General features: G+C 37.7%; 1 protein-coding gene across 1 annotated transcript in view; it reads right to left on the bottom strand.

Moving 5' to 3' along the window:
- Positions 1–22957, bottom strand: part of DNAH12 (dynein axonemal heavy chain 12) — a 187723-nt gene that overhangs the window by 10093 nt on the left and 154673 nt on the right. Inside the window, exons 60-70 of the mRNA XM_055557953.1 lie at positions 18062–18234; positions 16428–16568; positions 10963–11121; positions 10650–10794; positions 8707–8857; positions 8018–8271; positions 7680–7820; positions 5050–5187; positions 3502–3735; positions 3030–3218; positions 1147–1250 (exon numbers count right to left, since the gene is read on the bottom strand). Coding sequence (XP_055413928.1) covers positions 1147–1250; positions 3030–3218; positions 3502–3735; positions 5050–5187; positions 7680–7820; positions 8018–8271; positions 8707–8857; positions 10650–10794; positions 10963–11121; positions 16428–16568; positions 18062–18234 — 1829 coding nt within the window. The remainder of the gene's footprint in view (positions 1–1146; positions 1251–3029; positions 3219–3501; positions 3736–5049; positions 5188–7679; positions 7821–8017; positions 8272–8706; positions 8858–10649; positions 10795–10962; positions 11122–16427; positions 16569–18061; positions 18235–22957) is intronic.

Genomic DNA, 22957 nt, shown 5'->3' with positions numbered 1-22957 from the left:
AAATAATATAACTTGCACATCAAAATTGCTTTCTGGGTATTATTGCTTAAGACCAGGCTAATTTAAACAGAGAATTATTTAAGGAAAAATATCAGGTAAATAATGTTACAGGTGACATGCAAATATGGGAAAAGTTATAAAGGGACAATGCAATGGTTGAAACTTTGGAAACACTGCATAAAAATCTAAAGTGTATATTCATTCATACCCTTACAAGTACTTTGCTTCTCACTTAGGCCCCAAATTCTAAGAACATTATAAATATACCTCAAGTGAGGGTTTTAGGCTATAAGCCTAAACAACTGAGAGACAATATGTTATTATGTACAAACACATATGGTCTTTGTATCGTTGTTGCTGTTTAGTTGCTCAATCGTGTCTGATTCTTTGTGATCTCACGGACTGTAGCCTACCCCAGGCTCTTCTGTCCATGGCATCTGCCAAGGAAGAATACTGGAGTGGGTTGCCATTTTCTTCTCCAGGGGGTCTTCCTGACCTAGGGTTCAAAACCCATGTCTCCTACATTGGCAGGCAGATTCTTTACAACTGAGCCACCAGGCAAGTCTAGATGTATAAGATGTATAAGTCTTTGTATAAGAGATACTAAATTCATTAAGGCATCATAGGGTTTTAATATGTCTTATTTTAAAAAGTCTGGAAAGTTAAACTTGGAAACACTACAAAATTCATAATCAAAACAATTCTCCATTCCTTAAGCCAGTATTGAGCTTTAGAAAATTCAATTTAAAAATTCAAAGCAAATAATCTGCTTGCTATTTTAGGGTACCTAACCAATCTAGATTAGACTTAGGAAGAAAGTGGGCAGAAAAATGACTAAATATGTATCTACACATAGGCTTAGATAAAGGGCATTCCAGCTTTATTTCCTGAGGAGAAGAGCAATGGATGGATGAAAAATTACGATTAATGAATATTTTTAACCAGATCTCTTTTTTCATCATCATTTTTACATTAGAAAAGGTATGCTCCCTTCTGGGGCAGCATGCAACTCTAAAAAAGGAGACAAATTCTAACAAAATGGCAAGTTTTGATAATTTTTTCTTAAAATTTTGATTCAATACTGGTGTATCTTTTTATCAACTTTGGCTGATAGCTTTCTGAATCACTGGGTGTAGAGCTCCTTACTTGTTAAATCTTTCCATTTCTTGCACTAACACAGTATTCATGCTCTCTTCATATCTCACAGGATACTTGAGCAGTGCTGATTCAATGTCAAAGTCACTTGGTAGCTAAGAGAATAAAATTTGAAGATCACATATTACTCTCAAAATGAACAGTGTCATTCGGCTATAATATCAATAATAGTTAACATTAGGCATTTACTATGTGCCAAGAATTATGTTAAGTGCTTTCCAAATATTATGTAATCCTTGCCATACAGTTTCAGGTGGCCATTATTATCTCCATTTTATAGATGAGAACATTTAAGTACAGAGAGGTGAAATAAATGCCTAAAGGTACACAATTCAGAAGCAATCTGTTTAAATCCATAGATCTCTAACACTAAGGCCCATGCTCTTTCCTATAGGATATAGCACTGAGTAGAAGATATATATTTCTAAAAAGCTGTGTAATTTTCTTTTGTAAATTGGATTTTATTTTCCATTAATAAAACTGATATATCATTTCACAACTGTTTTATATTTATTTCAACAAATTATCAACAGGCTCAAAATAGCTTTGTTTACACCACTACCAAATAATTAATGTGTAAGTGTAGCAAGGTTCCAGAGCTTAGGGAGAAAGAAAGTCACTGAGTATCTGATTTTAATGAGGCATCTCAGAGATGGTTGAGAAGAAGTGATAACAAGGACTTTGGGGGTATGAGCAAGCCCCTTGACACTGGCGTTTGCACTCTTAGAGGAATTTCCCTACGAGAAATTTCCCTATGAGGAAGGTGCCAAACTAAAATGTTGAGCACCCAGAGTGTCCCCACGTGATGGCCCTTGGTGGTGCAAAAGAATTCTAAGTCACACGAGGCAGCATCATTCAAAGTATGACGCCAGTGGTTGGTCAGCACAACCATCTACCCCAATTAAGTCCCACATGCCACGGCCAGGTAACTTCTTACCGGGGTCTTGTAAGAGCCACCATTTGGGGAGGACAAGAACCTTTCCCCAGAGACATAAATCACACAAGCAGGAGGGTCTGGGGTGAGAAGTAGCAGTCCACAGGTAGAGGCGGGAGAAGGCTAGTGTGCTTTCACACTAGGGCAGCAGGCAATGATGCTCACTACTTGTCTCCAGTGGCTACAGCCAGACTGAAGCTTCTAGGTCCGAGTCGGCTCTCCTTAAGGAGTGGTGTAAGGCAAGGACACAGACTGGGAGAGGAGACTAGGTGCCAAGGCAGATGGAGCAGGGTCAGGCTGTGCTCTGTCAGAGTGCCTGATGCTGAAACACGGGGATAATTATAGTGCTCATCCTGGAGAGGAGCTATGAAGATCTCTGCTTGGGGCTATAAAGTCCTCTTAGTAGTTCCTTATTCAATGTAAGGCAGAAAAAAGTGAGGAAAGAGAGCACCATTCCATTCTCCCAGGGCTAAGTACACTGGAATGCAGTATGGGGGGAGAAGCTGTAGCTGCTAATTTAGTGCTGCTCTTACCTCCCTGTGCCTCCTCACTTCTGAAGGTATAGATTAACCAGCATTCCATTCTTGAACCAGCAAGTTCAGACAGTTTCCCCCATTTAAAAAAAGAGTAGGTCCACCATTTTTATTTAGAAATGATAAGAAATCATATATTCAGTAGCTCCACAACTCTAGTTACTAGGAACTTTATATTTGCCAGGCATTATGCAAAGCGCTTCAAATTAATGATACCCTGAATGTTCACAAGAACCTTACACAGGTGGCACTATCATCACCACTTTTCTAGTTTGGAAACTAATGTTCAGAAAAGCAAAGTATCTCACTCAGGCATAATGTTGCTACCTGGAGTTTTCAGATTGACATTTCAGTCCCCTTTTGATTTATGTTATATTCCAAGAAACACATTTTAAGCTAAATATTACCTTGTTGAGAATATCTTTGGTAATTTCTAGTAGAATCTGGTCAGTGCTTCCTGAGGATCCTGTTTGTTTGGAGCCTCCTTGGGTGAGAAGCAATGACTCAAAGAGGACTTTCGTTTGTTGAAGATCTTTGGAGATATCAACATTTTCATGTAATCCAAATATCTCAGGGTGTTGAGTAAAAGGAAGTTTCTACCAGAAAATAAATTCAACAAGCATTACAGTTTAATTGGGTACGTTAATTCATAAGGTAGACATGTGCAGACTGAAAAGGGTTAAAAATCAACTAAACATCAAACAACAGAGGGATCAAACTTTTCCAAGTCTCAGTAACTACGAGAAACAAAAACACTGTATTGAAAGCTGATTGTACCTAAGACTTGTCTAATTCTATACATTACGGGGGACTACTTCACTATTTGCTTTTAAGAAAATCACACTTGACTCTAACCCTATTTTCAGTGACATCAGTTACCTTAATGAATTCAATGTATTCATTATAAGTGCCTTTGGGAGGGGCAAAATAGTTTCCGCTAGGAGAAAACTTATAATGAGAGTTTTCGATTATGTGTGGGTTATAAAAGTCAGCCAGCATGGTTAAGAGGAGACGTCTGTCCCAGTCATCTGTCACTCTTCCTCCGTAGTTACACTCCCCAGTCAGGTAAGAGATCGCTTCAAATGGAATTGTATCATATTCATTGATAAATAGCTGAAACAAAGCAAAAATGAAATGAGAAAAACCATAGTGTATTTCACTTCATTTCCATTTCAACATGGCTTTAAATACCTATCAATCAATCAATCAATCAATCACTGATCAATCTATACAAATGGAAGTGGGGCTGGAAGAACGATCATCAGGGTTGTTTTAAAGCCTCGCGTTGTTAAGACCTTTATCACAGCAAAGAGGCAGAATATACAGTATCCTGTGGTTCTCTAGTTGGATTGATATGGTTGGTAAAACATGACAGAAATGATGGGAAAGTACTGGAGTTGGACAGACTAGAAGTTCAAATCCTACCTCAATGGGTAAATTCACTTCTTAGCTTTGGTTTTCTTCAAAACAGGGATAATACCCACCATACAGTGTTGCAGTGAGGATTAGAATTCATGCAGATAATGTAAGTAATGTGCCTAGTTCAAAGTCTGAGTGGGCAGGAACTCATAGTGGACATTTGCTCTTCTGTTTGTTTGTTGGAGGATACTGACCATCTCACATGTCTCATGTTTCACTGCAAGTCTACAGAAACTGAAAACAACCGATCACTCACTTCCTCAGTCCCCTTTGGCTAAAGCCTAGGCCTGTGACCTGGGCTTGGAATCTCAGATGTAGCCGTGCTGGACTGAACTGGAGTTTAGTGTGCAAAGAAGCAGGGACAGCAAAGATCTTTTTTGATGACATCAGAGAATGTGCAGCAGATGAAAGTCTCAGTGGCACCTATGAGAGCTGCAGTGTCTAATATTTAACAGGGGTAGAAGGAATGCTCTCACCAGATATGGTACGATTCTAGATATGACGCTGCATGCCATGGCTGTCCAGCCATCTTGGTGATTCTGCGACCTACACAATATTCTTTCAATAGACTCCTTTTCTACTGTTCTTGTTGACTGATAGAGGTAAATTGTAGATTTGACTGAGAGGAAGCTAAGAGGAGAGTATAGCGAGGACCTATACAAAGCCAACACTGAGGAGGGCACTGCTAAAAGAAAGAACTAGGGTCTTTGATAGCAACACTTTTGTTGAAAAACCCACTCCAGAGTCTGTCGTTCCTCTGCAACTCTTTTTCACGTGAGATAAAAAGTTTCATTATGGATTAAGCCAGTTTGAATCAAGGTTCCCATTATTTGCGGCAGAAAAACTCAGATGGAAAAATATCCTTTGTAAGCTAAAATTATAATTATTACTGCCATCCCGCCAACTATTCGTGTTGTTGGGAGAAATCAATGTTATTCTAAGCAAAGGGAATTGCCTAGGGCCTGGTACACAGTAATCCCCCATCAATATTAGTCTTTCTAATTTTACCTGTAGTTGTCGAATACTGATGCGTAAGTCGGATTCATTAAATCCATATGGAATATTCCACCCAAGAGGACCAAATTTCTTTCGCTCCTGCACAAGGGCATGAAAAAAGCAAACTCCAAACAGCAACTTCTCCCAAGCCTTTAAGACAAAAATATGCAACAAGAGAAAATTCTGATCAGATTTCCATTATTAAAATGAGGGGGACTGATGACCTTTCATTGTGAGATTCTATGATCATATATCTCTACAAACTTTTATTTAGAAAGACTATCTAAAACAATGCTCACTATAAAAAATATTAATCTCACGATTTCTACATCTTGTACAAACACGTATGCATTGCCCTTAGTCTGCATTTGTACACTGACAGTTTGGAAGGCTGTGGATAGAGGCCTAAGCAGACCTCACTGCTGTGTCCACACAGCAAATGGCTCCCACACTGCCTCAGCACCCCCTACATCAGCCACAGATACAAACCCTGCTTAAACAGACTCCATGTTTTAAGAACCTACTATGGATCTCACCACAGCTGGCTGGGTTCAAGGCCTCCAAAGGCAACAGAGCGTCTGCTTGGAGCCATTCACCAGAGGGGACAGAGAAAAGAATGAACAAGGCCTCAAATTACCAGTGGCTTGTAATCTGGCAGGAAAACTAGCCAGGCGGGCAAGGATCACACAGAATCTGATCAGGACTGTGGCACTGAAAAGAATGAGTAATTGTGCCTTCAGGGAACAGTCTGAGGGGAATAAGCCAGAGGGTCAACAGTGGGCACTTTATATTAAAACAAACAAACAAAAATCTTAGATCTTATGACTTAACAAAACCCTCCAAAGCTAGAGAAACTGCAATAACATTGTACATTATTAAAATGCAATAGTGCTGGAGAGGCATGCCAAGATGGCAGAATACGAAGATCCTGAACTCATCTCCTTCCTTGACACACCAAAGTTACCACTGCTTACAGAGCAGCTATCTATGAGAACAACCTGAGGAATAGCAGAAAAGATTTTCCACAACTGAAGACATAAAGAAGCAATCGTAAGATGGGAAGGAGGACCATACCACCTTCTCCACTCTACTAAGTCCTCTTTCCAGCTAGAACCACAAATATCCTCCCTTTGTCCCAGAGTTACAAACAAAATTATTGCTCAGAACTGGGGTCACACAGAAAGCATCATCAAGCAGAAAGAAATGAGCTGGCTTCCAAAGAATTCGACCCTTTATCTGCAATATCATCCTTTTTCCGGTTCAAATAGGCAAATATGATAAATATCATAGTATGCATTGTATGTAAAGGGAGAGAATGGTTTTCTCTTAGTACTGATGCTTGCTTCCATGTAGGGAAACATCAATTAACGTAACACTCCTGGATTTTCTATGTTCTTAAACTCACTGGTAGAGAGAGGAGTACCTATCTAATGGGTAAATTTGGGAAAAGTTAAGCAAATAAGATTTGCTCAGCTTTTCCCATTTCTTTCTTAGATGTGAGCTTCCTGCTGGGAAGGAAGTTTTCCTCTGTTCCTCTAGGTAGATAAATCTGCTTCATTCTGGGTTCTGTAATATTAAGTTCATTTGTTCACAGATATAAGCCAAATCTTCCAATGTAGTCTGTATCAGTAATTAAGGTTATAATTTGGTTCCCATATATTTATACTTTTTTCCTGTTTCTTAACTGGTAAGAATTTGGGTAGAGAAGAGGAGTGCTATTTATTGGAACTGCTACTGTCCTCAATACCATGTGCAAAACTGTTCTACAAACAGATACACTGAAGAAGATAAATAAAAGAAGGCTGAGCAAGAGAGTTCCAGAAAAACATCTACTTCTGCTTTATTGACTACACCAAAGCCTGTGATTGTGTGGATCACAAAAAAAATGTGGAAAATTCTTAAAGAGATGGGAACACCAGATCACCTTATGTGCCTCCTGAGAAATCTGTATGCAGGTCAAGAAGCAACAGTTAGAACTGGACATGGAACAAGAGACTGGTTCCAAATTGGGAAAGGAGTACATCAAGGCTGTATATTGTCACCCTGCTTATTTAACTTACTTGCAGAGTACATTATGTGAAATGCTGAAATGCTGGGCTGGAAGAAGCACAAGCTGGAATCAAGATTGCTGGGAGAAATATCAATAACCTCAGATATGCAGATGACACCACATCAATATCTGAGGTTATTGATATTTCTCGTGGCAATCTTGATTCCAGCTTGTGCTTCTTCCAGCCCAGCATTTCTCATGATGTACTCTGCATATAAGTTAAATAAGCAGGGTGACAATATACAGCCTTGACGTACTCCTTTTCCTATTTGGAACCAGTCTGTTGTTCCATGTCCAGTTCTAACTGTTGCTTCCTGACCTGCATACAGGTTTCTCAAGAGGCAGGTCAGCTGGTCTGGTATTCCCATCTCTTTCAGAATTTTCCATAGTTTATTCACTCAACAAATATTTATTTGAATATCTACTACACGCAAAGCAGAACATAAACTATTGGGAATAAAATGGTGAACAAGATAGGTACAATTTCTGTCTTCTTAGGAAATGCGTAAAGTTTAGTATTAAATAAAATATTTATGTTCTCATATTTTTCACAGTAAAACACATTTTAAAAGTTCCAGAGGCTGAATATTACCAGTTCCTTTCCTTCGCATCCACTGAAAAACTCAGGATCAGAAACTGGATCAGTGAGGTAAGACTGGAGGAGATTTAGCCGAAGACCAGTAGGAGGTTCATTAGTCATTTTGACTCCATTCTGTAGAATTGTTACTGGGAACTGAGACAAAACAAACAAAGAGCATTACTCTAGATAACCAACTCAAGTCTTAAAAATGCATACAGTAGTGGATTAAATGTAGGTATAAGAGAGGACTCCAGAAATATTTTTAAAACCTCGTAATGTTAAGCATTTAAGATATACAGTGTAATAGTTAACCAAATAAATGTACTAAAATCCATAAGAAATAAACATACTTTTGGAGATGGGTAACTTGTGAGCCAAAGCCTAAAGGATGAGTTACAGACTTCAGGAGAAAAATCTTCACATATTTTTTCTAACATGGGCATCCAGGAGACAGCGAGGTGACAGTTCTGTAGGCAAACCCAAGTTCCTTCCTCTATTGCTGCTTTAATCATTTTTGTTGCAATGGGTCCTTGTCCCTGTCCCAGTGAAATAGCTTGAAATTTATTTCCAGACATAGCTTTATCATTTGCAAATTTTAGCAGGCCTAAGAGGGCATAAAAATAAATGGTTTCACTGCTTATTCTAAAATTATAAAATATGCTTTATGTTTCAGTATATACAAGTATTTGTGAAAAATTCTAGTTATTACTTTTCCTTATAAATACCAAATTTACTAAGTGATTTATAATCATCCAGGAAATAGATACTGAACAAGACGATTTATTTATAATTTCTTCAAGTTGGCAGTAGGCTTCCCTGGTGGCTCAGTTGTAAAGAGTCCACCTGCCAACACAGGAGACACAGGTTTGATCCCTGGGTCAGAAGATCCCCTGGAGAAGGAACTTGCAATCCACTCCAGTATTCTTTCCTGGAAAAATTCCATGGACATAGAAGCCTGGCAGGCTATAGTACATTGGGTCACAAAAGGTTCGAACACAACTTAGTGACGAAACAACAAAAGTTGATAGTATATGCTTACTGGCCATGGGATCTGCTCCTGGAGACAACACAAAAATTAAGGGAATGGTGCAATTTGAATCCAAATAACTCTTTGTCAAATCAAATGGTGGAGGCTCTACAAACTTTTTCCCTAGTTTGTCAGTTACATAATTAGTTATAGCTGGAGTTATCTGTTGAAGAGAGAAAAAATACAATCTTTAGAGTAATTTTTACTTCACAAAACAACTTTTTTCCTGAAAACTGACAAAGAGCAAACTCTGAGTCTAATGGACAAGAAAAACATGCAGTATATGATAGACAAAGTACTAGTTTTCCTAATATACAAAAAGTACCTATAAAGTAATGGACAAGACTAACAATCCAAGAGAAAATGGGCAAAGATAAACAGTTTATAGAAAATGAAATAGAAATGGATCTTAAACATGTGAAAGGATGTTCAATCTCATTCAGTATAGCAGAGACTGCAAACTGTCCCATTCTGTGTCTCCTATTGGTAACAGAACCCCAAGTTTTCCCAGCCTTTCATGCAGCAAGATGTGGCCAAGGGACTAAGTTTTGGTCAGAGAAATACAAATAGAAATTATATATGGAGCTTCCAGATTCTATTTTTATAAGGAAACTGTTTGCTTTCAACACTCTCTTCTCCTGTTCAACAGAAGTGGTGTTTATGAGCTAGCTTCAATCTCACTGACAAGGACCAAACTTCAGGAGACTTCTCTAGCATGAGAAAAGAAACTTGAGTCCCTGGATGATTTTAAGAATCTCTGTACCCTGCCAGCTTTCAAGCATTTGCTCAGGGCTCTTAGGAAAGATGGAGATTAACTTCTATTTCATTTAAGCTACTGTATTTTAGGTCTCTTTGTTACAGAAGCTTAGTCTATACCCTAATACTTAAGAATAAGAAAAATACAGATTATAATTAGTTGCTGAGTTGTGTCTGACTCTTTGCAACCCCACAGATTGTAACCCGTCAGGCTCCTCTGTCCATGGGATTCTTCAGGCAAGAATACTAGAGTGGGTAGCCATTCCCTTCTCCAAGAGATCTTCCTAACTCCAGGGGATCTTCCTAACCCAGCACTCCCACACTGCAGGAAAGATTCTTTACCATCTGAGCCATCCTTATCAGATGGTTAAATAAATGGGACATCAATAGCCTCTGTGTACTCATCCCTAGATTGTTTATTTTTCACAGTAGGCTAAAACCTGTTAGCTCAAAAGTCCATTGGCACTAAATTCAATACATATTCAATTGTTTTAAACATAGCCTAAATAAGCAGATTTTTAGCCATTTAGAGCCTGTCTACTTTGCGGCAGACAAAGGATGAGATGCTTGGATGGCATCACTGACTCAATGGACATGAGTTTGAGCAAACTCAGGGAGACAGTGAAGGACAGGGAAGCCTGGTGTGCTGCAGTTCACAGGGTCACGAAGGGTCGGACATGACAGCGAATGAACAACAATAGCAGATTCGACACTACAAAAGAAGAAATCATCACATTTAAAGACAACAATAGAAACTGTCCAACTGAGGCAAAGTGATACAAAAAATTTTAAAGTAATTAACAGAATATCAGACAACTGTGGTATAATATCAAGTAGTATGCATGCTAAGTTACTTCTCATGTCAGACTCTGTATGACCCTATGGACTATAGGCCCCCAGGCTCCTCTGTCCATGGGGATTCTCCAGGCAAGAAAACTGGAGTGGGTTGCCATGCCCTCCTCATCAAGCAGTGTAATGTATATTTAATTGAAATCATGGGCATAAAATATTTGAAGAAATAATAGCCAAAGTTTTTCTCGAGTTGAAGAAAACTATAAACCTACAGATCCAAGGACCTCAGTGAACCCATCTGAGCATCTGAAATGAAGGTTAAAGTACCAAATAATAGTAACTTTAAACCTAGTGTTTTATAAATGGCAGATTATCTGGGTTCCAAATAGAACCCATCTGTTTTTTACCTTATCAGGTCTTAAGCACCGAAGAATGATTATTTTCTGTAGTTCATTTAGCCTTGTATCCATTGGTGCTGGAAATTTAGCATTGTGTGGCTCCTTACTGTCATAGATCTCCCGCCATTCAGATACATTGTCATAAAAATGATCCCTAACGGAAAGAAAAGCTTAACAATTATCCTTTCACTGAGAAAAACTGAAAGAGATCATTGAATGAGGAGATGAATCAAGACAGTTTTATAACTGTTTTTTAAAGAGCACTAGATTACAGATTTACCCATCACCATTCAGTGCTAAGTCATCATGTTTAAACAAGTACCTGAGTCCTCTGAAGGCAGGAAATTCACTTGCACGACAAATTTCCTCCCAGCTTTTATCCTGCAGCCAAGTTGGATCAGGATTTTTCTCAGCACTCTTAAGACTTACTCCTCCAGTTAAAAGAAACATCAGTTCTTGGTAATCAATCTCTTTCTTTGCCCTGTGTTCCCAAAATAAGGACTGTTGTAAATTGTTTTAACATTAAATGAAGTCAATTTCTGCTTCTATAGCATGGATAAAACAATCAGAATTGACTTATACTACTGCTATTAACAACTAGAAAAACCAGAAAAAAAAATCAAAGAAACAATTATTTTTAGAAATTGTAATAGCCAATGAAGGACTGTGGTACCTGAAAAAAAAGGGAGACAAGGTGATCCCTATGATTGCCTCAGCTATCTGCCTGGAGACACTTTTCAGACTATAAAACAGGGGAGGGGGGAAATCAAAATCAGAAACTAGGAGTATTGTGGAGTTGAAGAGAAAGAGGTCAGAGTTAAGGAAGGCTGAGGTGACTGGAATTTGTGGGCAGAGTACCAGAGGTGGGAGAAGGCAATGGCACCCCACTCCAGTACTCTTGCCTGGAAAATCCCATGGGCGGAGGAGCCTGGTAGGCTGCAGTCCATGGGGTTGCTAAGAGTCGGACACGACTGAGCTACTTCACTTTCATTTTTCACTTTCATGCATTAGAGAAGGAAATGGCAACGCACTCCAGTGTTCTTGCCTGGAGAATCCCTGGGACGGGGGAGCCTGGTGAGCTACCATCTATGGGGTCGCACAGAGTCGGACACGACTGAAGTGACGTAGCGTAGCAGCAGCAGTACCAGAGGGAGGGAGATTCATGGAAAAGGAGCTCCAGAAATCTGCATACATATCCTCTTGATTCTTTTATTAAATTCCAAGTTATGTATGTGGATGGTAAAACTCTATGAACCCAGGCAAAGAATATCTGGGGAGCTGTAAACTAAGTAGCTATCAAAACTCACACAGGACTTATGATATGAGTTATTGCCAACTAGACTTGAATCTTGATTGAACACCAGGACAGTTCAGTGGTGACACTGGAGGGATTATACTTTAGTAGTAGAGCTAAACTAGCTGTAGAATAAAGTCTATTCTAAAACTGCTGTAAGAAAGTGTAAAAAGAAAAAGGCTTGTAAAGGTCAAATGATTCAGTATAATTTAAACACATGCAAAGTAAAGTCTAGAGCAGAATAAAATCTAGAGCTCTTAAAGAAATAATAATAATAATAAAACCCAGCATTTACCAAAGTAAAATTCACAGCATCCATAACCAGGAGAAAAATCAGTATGTAGATACAGACATAGGAGTGGTACAGATGATATAACAAGCTGACGAGAATGCTAAAAGAACTATTATAAATACGCTGAAGGAGTGAAAGCGAAACATGAACATAATGAAGAGAGAAGTGGGCAATACAAAGAAACTAATCAATGAAACTTCCAGAGATAAAAAATTAAAATCTGAAAGAAAAATTCACTGAATTTTTCTCAGGTTTATAAAACCTGAAAGTATCCATTACCAGATGGTGACTGCAGCCATGAAATTAAAAGACGCTTACTCCTTGGAAGGAAAGTTATGACCAACCTAGATAGCATATTCAAAAGCAGAGACATTACTTTGCCAACAAAGGTTCATCTAGTCAAGGCTATGGTTTTTCCTGTGGTCATGTATGGATGTGAGAGTTGGACTGTGAAGAAGGCTGAGCGCCAAAGAATGGATGCTTTTGAAGTGTGGTGTTGGAGAAGACTCTTGAGAGTCCCTTGGACTGCAAGGAGATCCAACCAGTCCATTCTGAAGGAGATCAGCCCTGGGATTTCTTTGGAAGGAATGATGCTAAAGCTGAAACTCCAGTACTTTGGCCACCTCATGCGAAGAGTTGACTCACTGGAAAAGACTCTGATGCTGGGAGGGATTGGGGGCAAGAGGAGAAGGGGACGACAGAGGATGAGATGGCTGGATGGTATCACTGACTCGATGGACGTGAGTCTCAGTGAACTCCGGGAGTTGGTGATGGACAGGGAGGCCTGGCGTGCTGCGATTCATGGGGTCGCAAAGAGTTGGACATGACTGAGCGACTGATCTGATCTGATCCATTACCGGAAGACTTATACTATAAGAAATGTTAAAGGAAGCTTCAAGGAGACAGAAATTTGAATCAACAAAAAAGAATAAAGAGCATCAGGAATGGTTAACTAGAAGATAAACATAAAAAGTATTTTCCTATAATTTGTCTCTTTAAAAAATAATTAACTATTTAGAGCAAAAGAGCAATGTGCTGCAGGCTTTATAACATATGTACAAGTGAAATATAAAACAATAAAAGAAAAGCTACAAGGGAGAGATGAGAGTATATTGTTTTAAGGTCTTATATATATATAATATATATATATACATACACACACACACATATATATATATATACTTTTCTCTCTCCCCTTATACCTTTTACCTTATACCTGTCATATATATATGCAAATCAAAAGATATACTATAACCCTAACAAATCACTAAAATAATAAAACATAAAATTATAGCTAATAAATGAACAAAGGAGATAAACTGGAATCACAAAAATACTCAAAGAAAAACAGAAAACGAGGAAATGCAATAAAGAACAGATTGGCAAAACAGAAAATAAAATCATAAGATGGTAGATTTAAATATAACTCTATTATCTCATTAAATATATATAGTCTAAATGATTTTATTAAAGTCAGTGATTATCAGATTGGATAAGTAAGCCCCTACTACATGCTATCTACAAATATAGTTTAAATATAAAACAAATAGGTTAAAAGTATGGAAAAATATATATGATGCTAACAGTACTCAAAAGAAAGCCGGAGGGGCTACAATAATATCATAGAAAGTAGATTTCAGAGCAATGGTATTACCAGGGATTTTAAAAGGTCAAATAGATTTATCAGATGAATATAACAGTCCTAATCATTTACACATCTAATAACAAAACGTCAAAACACAAAGTAGTATTGATGGAACTGCAGTAGAAATCTCTGCAGAGATTCCAAATCTCTCTCAATAATTGAACAAATAGAAAAGCAACAAGAATATAGAAGATATATGGACCATCTTAACCTTCTTGACTTTTTTAGAACATTCTACCCAAGAACAGCAAAATTACACAGTCTCTTCAAGAGCACATAGAACATTGACAAAGATAGATCATATTCTGGGCCATCTAATATCGCATTCATAAAAAATCTGGAATAGGAATCACTATGGAGACAGAAAGCAGATGAGTGTTACTGGGGCTGGTAGTAGGAGCAAGAATTGACTAAATTGCCACAAGGAAACTTCTGGGGATGATAGAAGTATCCTAAAACTGGATTTTGGTGATGGCTGCACAATTGTATAAGTGTACAAAAAATCATCTACCTGTATTCTTACAATGGGGAGACTGCATGATATGTCAATTATATCTAATAAAGCTGAAAAAACAAAAGGGTATCTCTATTGAGTAACTTTCATCTACATTAATAGAAAAAGGTGCAAAAGAACATTAACAGTGTATTCCCTTTGTGTAAGAAAGGAAAATAAGAAAACCATATACAAATTATATAGACAGATATTTAGATACAGATATATACATACCCTTCACAAAAATTTATTTGAAATGGATCACAGACCTAAATGTAAAATGCAAATCTATGAAATTCCTAGAACATAGGAAGAAATCTAGGAGGCTTTAGGTATGGCAATAACTTTCTAGATACAATACAAAAGGCATGATCCATGAAAGAAAGAATTAATAAGATGGACTTCATTAAACTTTACAACATTTGCTCTGCGAAAGACACTGTCAAAAGCATGAGAAAGCAAGCCACACGCTGGGAGAAAATATTTCCCAAAGATGTATCTGATAAAGGACTGTCATCCAACTCAACAATAAAAAATGAACAATCAAACTGATTAATAAATGGACAAAAGCCCTTACAGATAACTCACCAAAAAGATATAAAGATAGCAAATAAGCAAACCTCATTATCATATATCATTAGTGAAAATGATAATGATATATCATCATCATTGAATTGAAAATTAAAACAAGACAACACTCCACATCTATTAGAATGGTGAAATCCAGAACACTGACAAGACCAAATGCTAGCAAGGCTGTGAAGCAACAGGAAATCTCATTCACTGCTGACAGAATGCAATGGATTATGAGATGTACACTATATGCTTGTTGGGTCTCTTCTGGGACCTGTTATGTAAAATGGGTTTAAACTCCACTTAGGACCCATTTTCAAAGTAATTCTCACAGAGAAAATATGAATCAAGAAGGAAAATCTTTTAATAATTTAATGGTCCCATAAGTAAGAAAGTAAATTACTCCTCCAGCACTTTATTCTGCTCAATATGTGCTGGCTTCTGAGTTCCTGCTTCTTCCAGAATGTGGGTCAGTATCAACATTTAGGACCCCAAGAACCACAAGCCAAGATTCCTAAAAAGCTGAGGTGCCACATGGAATATCTTGGAAGACAGTCTCTTACAAAACTAAATATAGCAAATTCCCATCTGCTATCTATTTTACACATGGAAATGTAAGTTTCCATGTTACTCTCTCCACATTCATGGAACTCAAACAGGGGCTCTATATCAACCTAGAGGGCTAGGATGGGGAGAGAAATGGGAGGGAGGTTAAAGAAGGGGGGACATATGTATACCTATGACTGATTCATACTGATGTTTGAGAGAAAAGAACACAATTCTGTGAAATAATTACCCTTCAATTAAAAAATAATTTTAAAAAACTTAATATACTTATTCACGATCCAGCAATCACACTTAGTATTTAACTAAATAAGCTAAAACATACATATATCCAAAAACCTGCACATAAATGGTTTCAGCAGTTTTATTCACACTTTTCAAAACTTGTAAGCAACCAAGATGTCCTTCAGTAGGTGAACAGATAAACTGTAGTATATGCAGACAATGAAATGTTCCTCAGTGCTAAAAAGAAATGAATCATCAAGCCATGAAAAGACACAGAGAAGCTTAAATGCATATTAAGTGAAAGAAGCCAACCTAAAAACCCTATTTTTTTTTCTTTTGGCCGTGCCACACACCACACGGTGGTATCTTAGTTCTCTGACCAGGCCCAGCAGTGAAAGTGCCAAGTCCTAACCACTGGAATGCCAGGGAATTCCCTGAAAAAAAACTATTTCCTGATATGAATGGTAGTTACACAGATTTTTGCTTTGTAGGAATTTACTAGACTGTTGAACATTTTTTGAGTTCTTTTGTATAACCCAAATTTTAAAAGTCGAACATAAAAACACCAACACTACTAGAGAGAAATGAACAAAATTCACGACTGAAAAACAGAGTAAAAAAACATGATATCCTTCTGTGAGAAGCCACTGATTAGGTTTTCAGGGTAGGTTTTTAAAATAAAGAAAAAGCAAGTAACTTACAAAAGGAGGTTGGCACACAATAAAAAGGAAAACAATAGCTTGTCCTTCTCGAACAGTGATCGGCATATATTACAATATAAGTTGTATGTAAAGTGGTCATTTAAATATCTTAGGCGCTTTTCCAAAATTTTGGATTTGTTACTGAAAGGTTAAAAAAAAGGAAAATATATTGAGTCAAGTAAATCTAAGAAAAAATAAGTTTCACATGAATTAACATACAAGTTTTATTTTATCAAAATAACCACTGTTAAAAACATGAAACTACACACACACACACACACACACACACACTCATGAGTGCATATTAAAAAATGGTGAAATCTGAATAAGCTCTCTGGATTGTACCAATATAAATGTTCTGGTTGTGATACTGTACTCTAGTTATAGAAGAAGTTATCGTTGGAAGGGAACCCGCATGCACTATTGGTGGAAATGTAAATTGATACAGCCATTATGAAAAACAGCACAGAGGTTTCTCAAGAAAATTAAAAATAAAACTACCATACAATCCAGCAATTCCACTTCTGAGTATTTACCCCTAAAAAACTCCAAAAAACACAAACTCAAAAGATATGTGTACCCTATGTTTACTACAGCATTATTGTTTTTCTAACTGAAGTATAGTTGAAGTACAGCACAGTAATTCAGATACATACACTTCTAAAAGTGTTTCCAAAGTGGATGCACTATATTACGAGGGTTCCATTCACATCCTCGTCAACTTGCTATTGACATTTATGTCAATTCTTCAGCTTGAATATCCTCCATCATGTAGGGTGAGTTAATCCAAATTCCAAATCCCAGCTGGGAAAGCTTAGGGATTTCAATCACTCAGGAAAGACTGTTCTACCAAGAGCCCATGTAGAACACATACACTAGGCTCAAATCATATTTTTCCTACTTAACAAGTTACTTAATACCAGACATTGTTAAAAATACTTTACAAATATTATCTTCTAATTCTCAAAAGAACTCTTAAGGGCAGGTACTATTATTATCCCTATTTTACAGATAAGGAAAATTGAGGCAATTACAGAAAAGTTAACTGTCTTGCCTATATTCATGTAGCTATTTAACTGAAATTAAACTTCAGTTAAACTGAAATTTAATCCCTTGGAAGAACTGAAATTTAATCCCTTACTCCAGTCTAATTCCAAGATCTGTGTACATTCATTAATTGGTTAAAGTGAAAACATCTAGCAAATGATTAGAAATGTGGAGCTGAAACTTAGGGACCTCAAGGCTGGAGGAAGATAAACTGGAGTTGCTAGCAAAGATAGGTTATTGCCTTAGAAAATATTTAAAAGAAAGGTGGGGAAAGGACTAAAGCTAATCCCTCTATGCTTAAATCTTGAGTAGGAGTGAAATAAAACTTAGAATAGAAGAGAGGTCTGCTTGCTTGCTTTCTCCTTCTTCCTTTCCTTCCTTGCTCCCTCCCTTCCTCCCTTTCTTCCTCCCTTCCTTCCCATCCTTCCTTCCTTCACTTCTTCCTTCATTCCTTCACTTTCCCATATTTTGTAATCATCAATAATGAATATGTATTATATAAATAATAAGAAAAGTTATATATTTTAAATAGAAAGGATGGTGAAAATACAACCTAGGGAGAATGAATGATGCTAGAGAATGTTTACCTGTCATGAATAGAGTTGATATAAAGGTTCACAAACCAGATGAGAGAGTACTGGTACATGGGATCGATGTTAGCCAGGTCTGCAATGCTAAAGAATAACACTGACGAATGTTTAGCAATAGGTCTATAACCTTCTCGAGACTCTGCTATTTTGAGTTCTGTTTTTTCTGCAATCTGGAAGAAGAGAAAAATCAAGATGAAGAAATAGGAGATGTGTTTTAATTATATATATATTTCATACAATGAAATTTATATTAAAAATATCCCCTAAGTTAATGACAAAATTATAGGGGCATGGATTACATGAAAGGGCTTTATTATACAAACATCTATAAAGAAAGAAAGGGAAAGAAAGGAAGTAAAGAACTAGGGAGACAGGGAAGAGAACGAAGAGAGAGTGGAAAGAAGGAAGGTAAAAGAAAGAAAAATATCTTTACAGATCAAAGGTTTAACTACCCATCAATTATCTCTTTCTTATTTGAGGAAGACAAAGCTGTCAATCTTTGCTTATTCTTTGCCTTAATCTGACATGTATCTACTATTGTCACTCACCCTCTTTCAAACCTAGACAGCATACTAAAAAGCAGACATCACTTTGCCAACAAAGTTCCGTATAGTCAAAGCTATGATTTTTCTAGTAATCACATAAGTGTGAGAGAGGTGGACCGTAAAGAAGGCTGAGTGCGGAAGAACTGATACTTTCAAATTGTGGTGCTGGAGAAGATTCTTGAGAGTCCCTTGGACAGCGAGGAGATCAAATCTGTCAATCCTAAAGGAAATCAACCCTGAATCATTGGAAGGACTGATGCTGAAGCTGAAGCACCAGTGCTTAGGCCATCTGATGTGAAGAGCTGACTCATTAGAAAAGACCCTGATGCTGTGAAAGATTGAGGACAGGAGAAGAAGAGGGTGACAGAGGATGAGATGGTTGAATGGTATCGCCAACTCAATGGACATGAGTTTGAGCAAACTCAGGGAGATAGGGAAGGACAGGGAAGCATGGTGTGCTACAGTCTATGTGGTTGCAAAGAGTCCAACATGACTTAGTGACTGAACACCCTCTTTTAATAGGTCAGAGACAGAGGGAGAAGGAGAGAGAAAGTGTGTGTATGTGTATGGTTTAAGGCACCAACATGTTACCAGAACCCAGCACAAAGTCTAGCAAAGCAAGAATTTGGAAGTATTTGTTGGCTGTTTATTTGTTGTTCTTGTTACATTAAGAACATCTTTTTTTTTTTTCCAGTGAGATTCTCATAATTTTAACTTTTTTCTAATAGGGGTATAGATAGATATTCAACCTCCAAAAGAAAAAAAAATTTCTTAAAAAAAAACAACAGTCATTCCAATGACAACTCAGTATGCTAGGGTGATATTCTATAGGAAAAACGTATAGAGCACTTTTCCAACCCACTCTCCCTTCTTTGGACATGCTGTCCACAAACTCTGCTGAATAAGTTGCCTATGTAGCCACATTTATACTGAATGATCCTGTTTTAAGTTGATTCAAACAGGTGGTAGGGACAAAACCAGACCCAATATTAGCTAATACATTTTCCCTCCAGAGAATTAGATTTTCAGGAGCATCAAAAACTGAAATCAGGTGGTGCTCAGCCTTAGAGCTAAAAGGTAATGGTATCAGAGTTGGTTTCTATATGCAAGATAAAAGTACAAAGTAACAGTACAGAAGTTTTACAGAAAAGAACTTGGTCTCCAGATGGAGCAGAAGGAAGCATGTATGAGGACCACACAACCTTAGAGAAAAGGAGAGACAAACAGCATAGAAATTTAACTCTTTCCCTTCATTCCTGAGGCCTACATGTACTTCCTACACTGGGGAAAATAAAATATCCCCAATTTGAGTGGGTTTGTGTTCCTTACAAGCAAACTTTCCCCCAAATTACAGTATAACTACAATTAAAAGTAAGTTTTGAAGCTCCATCTTGACTATAAGTAAAACAAAGTTATCAACAATGGAAATGAATGACACCTTTACAAAAGAAAGTATGATCTTAGTATTCTCATTTAAATCTTCTGTTATTTAACCCTTAATTTTTCAGCCAAGTACTATTTACCACTTCAGTAATCAATGCAAAGAAATGATTACTTATCAGTCATCAATGCAAAAAAAATGATTACTTTTCAGTGATCAGTGCAAAAAAATAGAGGAAAACAACAGAATGGGAGAGACTAGAGATCTCTTCAAGAAAATTAGAGATACCAAAGGAACATTTCATGCAAAGATGGGCACAATAAAGGACAGAAATGGGATGGACCTAACAGAAGCAGAAGATACTAAGGAGAGGTGGCAAGAACTATACAAAAAAGAACTTCATGATCCAGATAACCACAATGGTGTGATCACTCGCCTAGAGCCAGTCATCCTGGAGTCTGATTTCAAGTGGACTTTAGAAAGCATCACTACAAACAAAGCTAGTGGAGGTCATGGAATTCCAGGTGAGCTATTTCAAGTCCTGAAAGATGATACTGTTAAAGTGTTGCACTTAATACGCCAGCAAATTTGGAAAACTCAACAGTGGCCATAGGATTGGAAGAGGTTAGTTTTCATTCCAATTCCAAAGAAAGGCAATGCCAAACAATGTTCAAACTACTGCACAATTGCACTCATCTCACACGCTAGCAAAGTAATGCTCAAAATTCTCCAAGCCAGGCTTCAACGGTATGTGAATTAAGAACTTCCAGATGCTCAAGCTGGATTTAGAAAAGACAAAGGAACCAGAGATCAAAATGCCATCTGTTGGATCATCAAAAAAGCAAGAGAGTTCCAGAAAGACATCTCCTTGACTATGCCAAAGCCTTTGATTGTGTGGATAACAACAAAATGCAGAAAATTCCTAAAGAGATGGGAATACCAGACTGCCTGACCTACCTCTTGAGAAATCTGTACACAGGTCAGGAAGTAACAGTTAGAAATGGACGTGGAACAACAGACTGGTTCCAAATAGGGAAAGGAGTACATCAAGGCCATATACTGTCACCCTGCTTATTTAACTTATATGCAGAGTACATCATGTGAAATGCGGGACTGGATGAAGCACAAGCTGGAATCAAGACTGCCAGAAGACATATCAATAACCTCAGATATGCAGATGACACCACCCTTATGGCAGAAAGTGAAGAGGAACTAAAGAGCCTCTTGATGAAAGTGGAAGAGGAGAGTGAAAAGACGGCTTAAAATTCAAATGAGCTGACTCATTTGAAAAGACCCCTGATGGGGGAAAGATTGAGGACAGGAGGAAAAGGGGACAACAGAGGATGAGATGGTTAGATGGCATCACTGACTCAATGGACATGAGTTTGGGTAGGCTCTGGGAGTTGGTGTTGGACAGGGAGGTCTGGCTTGCTGCAGCTTGTGGGGTCGCAAAGAGTCAGACACAACTGAGTGACTGAACTGAAAACTCAACATTTAAAAAACAAAGATCATGGCATTCAGTCCCATCATTTCATGGCAAATAGATGGGGAAACAGTGGAAACAGTGAGAGACTTTATTTTCTTGGGCTCCAAAATCACTGCATATGGTGACTGCAGCCATGAAATTAAAAGATGCTTGTGGAGAAAGAAATCAAAGAGGACACTAATAGATGGAGAAATATACCATGTTCATGGATTGGAAGAATCAATATAGTGAAAATGAGTATACTACCCAAAGCAATTTATAGATTCAATGCAATCCCTATCAAGCTACCAACGGTATTCTTCACAGAGCTAGAACAAATAATTTCACAATTTGTATGGAAATACAAAAAACCTCGAATAGCCAAAGCGATCTTGAGAAAGAAGAATGGAACTGGAGGAATCAACCTATCTGACTTCAGGCTCTACTACAAAGCCACAGTCATCAAGACAGTATGGTACTGGCACAAAGCCAGAAATATAGATCAATGGAACAAAATAGAAAGCCCAGAGATAAGTCCACGCACATATAGACACCTTATCTTTGACAAAGGAGGCAAGAATATACAATGGATTAAAGACAACCTCTTTAACAAGTGGTGCTGGGAAAACTGGTCAACCACTTGTAAAAGAATGAAACTAGAGCACTTTCTAACACCATACACAAAAATAAACTCAAAATGGATTAAAGATCTAAACGTAAGACCAGAAACTATAAAACTCCTAGAGGAGAACATAGGCAAAACACTCTCTGACATACATCACAGCAGGATCCTCTATGACCCACCTCCCAGAATATTGGAAATAAAAGCAAAAATAAACAAATGGGACCTAATTAAACTTAAAAGCTTCTGCACAACAAAGGAAACTATAAGCAAGGTGAAAAGACAGCCTTCAGAATGGGAGAAAATAATAGCAAATGAGGCAACTGACAAACAACTAATCTCAAAAATATACAAGCAACTCCTACAGCTCAATTCCAGAAAAATAAATGACCTAATCAAAAAATGGGCCAAAGAACTAAATAGACATTTCTCCAAAGAAGACATACAGATGGCTAACAAACACATGAAAAGATGCTCAACATCACTCATTATCAGAGAAATGCAAATCAAAACCACTATGAGGTACCATTTCACACCAGTCAGAATGGCTGCGATCCAAAAGTCTACAAGCAATAAATGCTGGAGAGGGTGTGGAGAAAAGGGAACCCTCTTACACTGTTGGTGGGAATGCAAACTAGTACAGCCACTATGGAGAACAGTGTGGAGATTCCTTAAAAAACTGGAAATAGAACTGCCTTATGATCCAGCAATCCCACTGCTGGGCATACACACTGAGGAAACCAGAAGGGAAAGAGACACGTGTACCCCAATGTTCATCGCAGCACTGTTTATAATAGCCAGGACATGGAAGCAACCTAGATGTCCATCAGCAGATGAATGGATAAGAAAGCTGTGGTACATATACACAATGGAGAATTAC

Source organism: Bubalus kerabau, chromosome 20 (assembly GCF_029407905.1).
Source record: "Bubalus kerabau isolate K-KA32 ecotype Philippines breed swamp buffalo chromosome 20, PCC_UOA_SB_1v2, whole genome shotgun sequence".
Lineage (NCBI taxonomy): Eukaryota > Metazoa > Chordata > Mammalia > Artiodactyla > Bovidae > Bubalus > Bubalus kerabau.
This window is presented reverse-complemented; position numbering and strand designations above follow the sequence as displayed.